This window comes from Myotis lucifugus, unplaced genomic scaffold (assembly GCF_000147115.1).
Source record: "Myotis lucifugus unplaced genomic scaffold, Myoluc2.0 scaffold_2792, whole genome shotgun sequence".
Lineage (NCBI taxonomy): Eukaryota > Metazoa > Chordata > Mammalia > Chiroptera > Vespertilionidae > Myotis > Myotis lucifugus.
Window position 1 is genome coordinate 5,168 of NW_005873840.1, and position 8,986 is coordinate 14,153.

At 57.1% G+C, this 8,986-nt stretch overlaps 1 protein-coding gene across 1 annotated transcript in view; it reads right to left on the reverse strand.

Moving 5' to 3' along the window:
• Positions 1-8,986, reverse strand: part of SLCO3A1 (solute carrier organic anion transporter family member 3A1) — a gene marked incomplete at its 3' end in the record, with an annotated part of 16,391 nt that overhangs the window by 4,793 nt on the left and 2,612 nt on the right. The window contains exons 2-5 of the mRNA XM_006108606.3: positions 6,877-7,140; positions 4,128-4,292; positions 2,772-2,970; positions 1,389-1,527 (exon numbers count right to left, since the gene is read on the reverse strand). Coding sequence (XP_006108668.3) covers positions 1,389-1,527; positions 2,772-2,970; positions 4,128-4,292; positions 6,877-7,140 — 767 coding nt within the window. The remainder of the gene's footprint in view (positions 1-1,388; positions 1,528-2,771; positions 2,971-4,127; positions 4,293-6,876; positions 7,141-8,986) is intronic.

An 8,986-nucleotide genomic window follows, 5' to 3' on the forward strand; every position in this document is an offset into this window, starting at 1 on the left:
TGAGGACGCGGCTGGGGACAGACACAGGCTGAGGACGCGGCTGGGACAGACACACGCGGAGGACGCGGCTGGGGACAGACACACGCTGAGGACGCGGCTGGGGACAGACACACGCTGAGGACGCGGCTGGGGACAGACACAGGCTGAGGACGCGGCTGGGGACAGACACAGGCTGAGGACGCGGCTGGGACAGACACAGGCTGAGGACGCGGCTGGGACAGACACAGGCTGAGGACGCGGCTGGGACAGACACACGCTGAGGACGCGGCTGGGACAGACACACGCTGAGGACGCGGCTGGGACAGACACACGCTGAGGACGCGGCTGGGACAGACACACGCTGAGGACGCGGCTGGGGACAGACACACGCTGAGGACGCGGCTGGGACAGACACACGCTGAGGACGCGGCTGGGACAGACACACGCTGAGGACGCGGCTGGGACAGACACACGCTGAGGACGCGGCTGGGGACAGACACACGCTGAGGACGCGGCTGGGACAGACACACGCTGAGGACGCGGCTGGGGACAGACACATGCTGAGGACGCGGCTGGGGACAGACACATGCTGAGGACACAAACCCAGGGCCGCCTGGCTCTTCCCTCCCAGCTCACAGAGCAGCCTTGGCAAGGGGCCTTGTAGCCTCACAGAAATCATTCTGGCTGCAGCGCGGAGGACAGACCAGAAGGGGGCCACCCTGAGCTGGGAGACCAGTTAGGCAACCACTGCCCTGGTCCAAGCAAGAGATGAGGAAGGCCCCTAGCAGGGCGGGGTGGCGTGGATGCGGAAGGGCAGGCGGGAGAGACCCTGCAGGTAGGATCCCCTGGAGCTGGTGACCAGTCACTTGGCATCGGGTATCCATGCGGAGAACATGGCAGGCGGCAGGCTCCTGCCAGCTGTGTAATTCCGGCCAAGAAGGAAAGAGCCACAAAAGGTACCATGGGAGATGGAGATGCAGAAGGCCAAGGGCGCTGCATAGGGAAGAGGCCGAATTGACGCCACAGTCTCCGCTGTGGAAGAGGGCTCCCTGTCATGGCCTTCTAGCCTTCCCTTGCATACTCGTGTTGCCGGGGAGCTCATTACCGCAGTCGTCCTCCCCCACTGACCCTGGTGAGTGCCTCGGGCCACAGTCTTTTTCTCTGGCCCCACATGTGCAGCTTTCTTTGTTTCCTTTCCTTTGCTCAGAGACGCTTTTGGGAAACCAATTGGATTTAGCAAGAAGGGCCCAGCTGTCCCCTCCTCCTACTGATGGAAAACCCTTCGCCGTAGCAGGGCGGGCTGAGAGAAGACCCAGTGTGGTTGCCCACGCCTGCCCTGCCCTTCGGGTTTAAGCCGCTGGGGCTGCCCGTGTCCCCGCTCCCTCCCGCGCCCTGAGGAAACCACATACCGTGCTGTTGCAGCCAGCGAAGCAGGCAGACAGGTAGGTGACGCCGTCCGCCCCGCACACGGGAGTGAAGGAGTCGGTTTGGCATTCACAGTTTTTATTGCAGGGTGAGTAGGGGTCCAGGGCTGCGCCAGGCGCTGAGCTGGAAAAGAAAGAAAACACGGAGCGGGTCAGAGAAAGGCCGGCTTCCCCAGGACCCCCAGGGATATCTCTCTGCTGGGATGAGTCACCCCCTTGCTTTTCCTCCTCTTAACCCGCTTGTCCTGCAACATGCAGCCCAGAGCCACTGCTGAGCGTCTGGGGGCTGCTCCCTGCACCATGGAGCCAGGCTGGCTGGCTGGTGGGAGCGCTGCTCAGGGCCGCCTCCTCCATGCTGCCTCTCCGGATTACCACAGCCTCCACTGGGCCAACAGCTCCACCCAGCACAGCTGACCACTAACGTCTCCCCTCTTCAGTCCTTGTCTCTGTTTGATTCCTCCCAGCAGACAGCAAGCCTCGTGGTGCCTAACAAACTACTATGACGAGGCTGCTTCAGTAATTACTGTCTGCTTGAGTGTGCTGATTTCCTGCGAAAAATAACACTGAGATATTTTAAATTTGCTTTTGTACCACTAAAGGCAAAGTGACCTTGAGCAAGCAAATTGCAAAGAGGAAGGGGCAGAAGGGGTGTTTTTAGTGTGTAAGAGGGAAGGGTCTCTCCTTGAGCCCAGCTCCACTGCAGCTTCTGGCTTAACTGCAGAAGTGGGCCTGGCGGGCTGCCCGGAGGAGGCGGCCAGGGAGGAGAGGAACTGCAGGCCAGCTGTGCCACAGCCTCAGCTCCAGGCCGGCTTCTCAAGGCAGCCGGAGTCCCATGTAGAAAAGGGGAAGCTGTCAACACCGGCATCTAAGGGTAGTAACTAGACAGTAAGAAAAGTTCCCGCATGAAATTAAGTTCCTTCACTTCGCCTCTCCCTTCTCTCCTTTTTATTCTCCCTCCCACACTTACCAATTCCTACCCGAGCCAGAGCCTGTAATTACCGTGTGAGCGTAATAATAGCTCCATTAGTCTAGGGAACTGTTGATGCCTATTCCATCTTTTACTTGAAGCTGAATATTACAATAAAATCATTTTTATTTCCTATCTTCACATTATTCCCACAGTCAAACATGAGAAGCCGTAACGTGAGTCCTCCGGGGAGTGATGTCTGACCGACTCCCCGGCGTCTGTCCGCTGCCCTGGGCGAGCCGTCGAGGGAGTGGTCTGCCCTCCCCGCCCAGGGGTCACCCGATTCTCTGACCTTGGGAGTCAGATGCAGAGACGCCATCCACGCCTCCGCCCGGGTCCCTACGCGTGAGAGGGAGCCGGCCTGCGGGGCCGACGGGCAGAGCAGACGTTGCGGGACTTACGTGTTTCCATAGGGAACCGTGACCCCGGCCACCGGGCCCGTGTCGCAGCCCAGGAAGAGGAAGGAGACGTAGCACGCCGTGGACACCAGGTTGACGAGCATGGCCATGCGGATGGCGCCCAGGGCGGACAGGCTGAGCTTCTTCACCAGCAGGCCGCCCAGGAAGATGCCCAGGCAGGCGCAGGGGATCGCCGTCATCCCTGGAGGGCAGAGGGCGGGCCGTGAGCAGGGGCAGCGGGGCCTCCCTCCCGGCCGCCCTCCCGGTGCCTAAGTCTCCATCAGGGGCCTCATCTCGGCCCTCAAGGAGCTCACAGAAAGCTGGAGAGACACACACGTACCAACTCCGTTCCCAGGCGTCTGAATGCCCCCCTATTGTGAGTGGGGTCCCCGCACAGAAACACAGCTGGTGCGGGGACGACCGAGAAACAAAGACATATTCCAGGGACGCACACGCGCTCTGAGAAAGGAGGACCAGGAGCCGGGGTGCTCTCTGAGCTGCTGAGTGACCGGGTCCGGGGCTGCCACTCACAGGGGATGTCCCTCCTCTTCTAACCAGGCCAGGGGTGCTCCGCGGAGGGGCCAGGAGCTGTTTCGCCAAAGGGCCCACAACCGCCAGCCCCAGACGGCGCTTGAAGCAGCCCCAGAGCCTCGCAGGAAAGAGCACTAAGCCAGTCAGTATATTTTGGGGCTCTTGGTGAGTAAATCAATCTCTCTCTCTCTCTCTCTCTCTCTCTCTCTCTCTCTCTCTCTCTCTCTTTCTCTCTCTCTCCCTCTCTCTCTCTCTCAGAAACAGAGCCATCTGCAAGGCAGCAGGACCAAAACCTGTTACTTATGATTCCCAGAGACTCATGGGATTTTAGGGAAACCAACGCGCTTCATTGAAAACTCGAATGTAAATGACCACGGGCGTCATTTGTCCACGGGGTGGATTGTGCGGCCAATTTCCCGGCCCAGTAGGCCTCCTCCTTGCCAATCAACAGATCCTAGGTCAGTCGACTGTATCAACCAGCTGCTACGTGCTCAGGGAATGCAAATTAATTTTAATATTAGAGTTAGAAAAATATAATCAGGGAGGTTGAGCTCTGTAAGAAAGTAGCACAGAGTGGAAGGGAGAGGGGGAGAGAGAGAGAAACATCAATGATGAGAATCATCAATCAGCTGCCTCCTGCACGCCCTCTGCTGGGGATCGAGCCTGCAACCCGGGCATGTGCCCTGACTGGGAATCAAACCGTGACCTCCTGGTTCATAGGTCGACGCTTAACCACTGAGCCACACCGGCCGGGCTCTGGATGCTCTTGCCGTATTGATTATGAGCAGGACACAGCCTCCTCCCTCCCGGGGGCTGAGGCGGACTCACCGAGCAGCTGGTTGGCAGAGGAGGTGGTGAGGTTAAACTGCTGCTCCAGGTACTTCCCCAGGAAGGCAGCGAAGCCGGCCACCACCGCGATCTCCATGCAGGCGGCCAGGACGATGCAGGTGAACACGGGGTTGGAGAGCAGGTGCTTGGTGACCTTGGGGATCACTGAGGGAGAGAAGCAGGGGCCAAGGTCACACGTACGGCACTCCCAGGCCCTCTGCCCGCAAGGCCCTTCTTGCCTGGGTCAGTCAACAGCAGTGGAATCACCCGGCTCCTCAGGCCCAAATCTATAGCCCGTAGGTCACCCTCAGCTCCAAACTCAGGCTGACAAGTACTAAAACGGGAGGCTATAACATGCCTGTTATTACAGTTTAGCGGGAACACTAAATGTTTTATAAGCACAACTTACCAAAAATGTTTATAAGCAATCACAACTTACCTCCCCCCCAAAGGAGATTGGGTTTCTCAAAAGGGAAAATACACCTAAATTATATGTTATAAATAAATTATAAGTGTATAACTATGTTCTATTAACATATCTATATATAGATCTATATATATCCATATATAGATATATATGTATAGATATATTTATCTATATATATATATTTAACATTTACAACTGTATGTGTACTTAATCTGAACAATTCCAAGAAAGAAAGGAAATTCCAGGCTCTCCCATATCCATTCTAAATACATAACCTCCCCCATCCTTGCCTCCACCACCTTCACGGCCACCTCCCTGGACAGAGCCGCCAGGGCCTCTCACCTGGGGGATCACCGCACAGCCCAACTAGGTCTTAGTTCTCATTCTTGATCCGATGCCATCACTCCCCACCCGGCAGCCAATGGGATCAGCTCCCATCACGTGCCTGCTCCAAACTCCACCATGGACACAACCACGCCCAGCGATGGCCCGGGGTCTGCCCCTCAGCGGTCTGATCACACTTGCCACCTCACCCCTCCTCCCTCCAGCCCAGCCCCCCTGCTGAGCTGTTATCGTGAGCACCCGGCTCCCCACCCAGACGTCTGCTCCAGGGCTATCTCCTCAGGGGAGCACTCTGCCCCAGGTCTTTGCTCCCCGTGTTCCTCCTTCCTCAGGTGGTCCTCCCCCACCCAATCCACTCAGCCCAGAGCCAGAGCAGGGCTTGTTGGGGGAACCATGTTAATCTCATTTCATTGCACTGTATTTCTCTTAAGTATGCGGGTTCAGAAACCACTAAGATTTCCTTTTCCATTAGTGTTTTTAAAAATGGGACATTTGGGACTGGCCGGGGTGGCTCAGTGGTTGAGCATCAACCTATGAACCCAGAGGTCACTGGTTCGATTCCTGGAAGGGCACATGCCCAGGTTGTGGGCGCCATCCCCAGTAGGGGGCGTGCAGGAGGCAGCCGATCCATGATTGACAAGGGCTTATACCTGGGTTGTGGGCACAACCCCACAGCCCCGCTGAGAAACCACCAGGCCACACTGTGCTCGTGGCCTCCGTGGTTCTGTGGGCAGCTTCCTGTTAATATAACTAAAACCTTAGGGAGGCGGCTCTTGGATTAAATAATTGCATGCCACACACACACACGGAACAAAATCTTTTAAACAGGCTTGAGTAAGAATAACAGCGTGGGGACACCACCTTCAGTTCTCGGTATCCATCCACGTACCTGCTGCTTCACTGCGCGAATCCTGGCCTGTAGGGGCGTGTGTTTATTTTTCACAGGGTTTGGAACATTGCTGACAATCTGACTTTTTAAGAGATGTCATTTCAAAGAAATGTCGACAAGCGTTCACACACTAAAAACCTGCGTTTCAGTGTTGAGACATTGTCCTTTGTTACGTACACATTGTTTCTGGAAGTATTGCAGGGGTATCTAGAGGGAGGCTGATGGTGCCAGGGTTAAGTGTGGGCTGGGCCCAGCCGGTGTGGCTCAGAACCAGGAGGTCACAGTTCCATCCCAGGTCAGGGCACATGCCTGGGTGTGGGCTCCATCCCCAGGAGGGGGCGTGCAGGAGGCACCTTATCAATACTTCTCTCATCGTGATGTTTCTCTTTCTCTCCCTCTCCCTTCCTCTCTGAAATCAATAAAAACATAAAAAAAAAAGATCGAAAAGGGCTTTTGTTCCATCAACCCCCTGCTGACTCCCTTTTTCCTCCTCGGTTGGTTCATTATCAGTTGAGTGAATCCTTGTGCAAAACACTGGGATGAGCTCGGAATTTAGAGTCTGGAGACCTGGGCCTAGTCCCGCTGTCCCGATGGGTGGCACGAAGACAGTCACATCCACCTCATCGAGCGGACAAGCGGGCGGCCGGGCGAGTGCTCTGAGAGTCATTAGCCACCGCACACTGTGGGGCCGGCTGTGAAGGCTCTGAGCCTGCTCAGCTGTCCCTGCCGTCCCCGCTGTCCCCGCTGTCGCCGGCGCAGCTATCATTTCTGGGACAGAAAGGGGCCGCTTGGCCGTCAGCGTGACCAGCACACAGACGAGGACTCAGCCTTTGAAGCTCTGCTCTTTCAATGATCAAAGGCAGGGCTCTGCCTCCAGGGTTTAACGGCTGGGACCGGCCCCCGGGAAAGCCCACCCGAGGGTCAGGACCCGCCAGCAAGGCTCGCAGGGAGTCAGGCACAGGCCTGGGAAGCAAGTCATGCAAAACAAGGTCGATTCTGCCTCCTGTGCCCCCTCAGCCCGTCCTGGTTACCAGCGTCCCCCTGCCCTCGATCCCCCCATAACCTGGCCGCCCGCGGACGAGGCGTCTTACCTTTCAGCTGCTGGAAGCAGGAGGCGCTGCTGTCCGGCTCCAGCGGGTGCCGCAGGACCCCGTTGCTGGGCGGGGGCCTCTCGTACTCCCTCTCGGGGAGCATGGCCTGCTCGCTCTCCACGGCGGGGTCGGAGTGCAGGGGCAGAGACTGGGGGAACCCGAACATCAAGAGGGAAGAGAAGAAGAGTAAGGCACCGCAGAGCAGAAAGCCGGCCCACCAGGCTCCAATCCAGCGGGGGTCGTCCGGGGTGATGTCCAGGTTACCTGCAACCAGGAGGAGCGCGGTCAGCGGAGGGGGCGTGGCGGGGCCTGCACTTGGCTCATACACACATGCGTGTGCGCGTGCACACACACACATGCATACACACAAACATCTATTATTCAAGGGTATAGTTTTACTAGGTATACTCATTTGCACCTCCCCCTCCCAAAGCAGTTAATCTGAAATCCCTTTCAACACCCCACTCCCTGCTTTAATATATATATGGGGAGCGAGCAGAATATATATATATATATAATTTATTTATTTATTTTTAGCAAGAGGAAGGGAGAGGGAGAGGGAGATTGAAACACCGGCGATGAGAGAGAAACATCGATCGGCTGCCTCCTGCACATCCCCTACGGGGGATCGAGCCTGCAACTCGGCATGTGTCCTGATCAGACTCAAACCATGACCTCCTGGCGCATGCGCCGACGCTCAACCACTGAGCCACACTGGCCAGCACCCCACTCCCTGTCTTAAATCTGGTTCAGAGATCGTAAGGCGTGGCACAGACGTCAAAAGCCGAGACGCCTGGGCTGAAATCCTGCCCACTTCTCGCTGTGTGACCTCAGGCCAGTGATTTGAACCCCGGGCGTCAGCTGACCTATCCGTACGTACCACCGTGATGACAACGACAGCACTGCCACACCGAGCTGGGGGAAGATCGAGTGACCACAGGAGAAATAAAGGGCTCAGAAGATGCCTGGCGCGAGCGTGAGCACTGAATCGATGAGAACGTCACATTTATGGCTGGGGCGCTGCCTCCAATCTGCCACGGGCAGGTTAATTCAAACCTCGTGGGGCCTGTGGTTTGGGGCCAGGCCTCTACCGGAGAGCTTGCAGCCGGCTCGTACGCTTAGAGGCAGCAGCCCTGAGTGCGGCTCTTACACTGTCGTTTCTTTGGTTTGCCAGCTGAAGGCATGAAGATATACACCACAGCTTACTCCCTGGTGCGGGTTTTTTCTCTCTCTCCATGGCAGCGCTCCAGATGAGCTGCTTAGAAATGTCTCTTTGCTGAGAATTTCGTGTCCCCGGAGCCTGGAGGAGACTCTTGGAGACCGGGGCCACACACAGGAGCTAAGAACCAACAGGGCTGGGGCCTGGGGCAGGCGGATGGACGGACTTGGGAATAAAAAGGACCAAAGATGCCAGATGACCAGCATCTGTCAAAGGCTCTCCCCGCAGACTCTGTAGCCAGCACCGAGGCAAATGCCACCATCATTTGCTGCGGCTCAGGCACGGTGTCCTCACCATGCCTGCCAGCCCTTCCGACGGCCCCGCACAATAGTCTTCTATGATCCCCATTTTCCCCAGCTGGGGAGAGCAAGGCTCAGGAAGGTCAGGGACCAAGCCCAAGTTCACGGAGCGGAAGGTAGGATGCAGGCATTCAGGCACCGGCATGCTCTGACCCCCGCCAAGTGGCTTTGCACATGCTGCTGGGGGGGGGGGGTTTCGTTCTGGTATCGGGGGTTCCCAAGACCACGGAGGCTCAGACCTGGCCTGAGAAACGTCTTCTCAGATGCCTCCTTTCTCTCCCCATCTGCACAATGAAGGGCACCGTTAGGGGGGAATTCCCTTCCCCCCGCGAAGGAGGGGACTGTCCAGCATTCTCGAGGGGGAGGGGGGACCGGTCCATTGTCGGCTAGGGGAGAATGGTGCGGCAAAAAATCACCAAGGTCTAAAATTTGGGGCTTTTTCTTTCTAAAAAAAAGGGGATATTGGCCTTGGCACCATCGTTTTGGCAGAAAAAACTGGAAAGGCGGGGGGGGGGGGGGGCAAAAGTAACCCCCCTCTGGGGGGGGGAAGGAACTTAAAAAGCGGGGGGGCAACCCCATTGCCCGGGGCCTT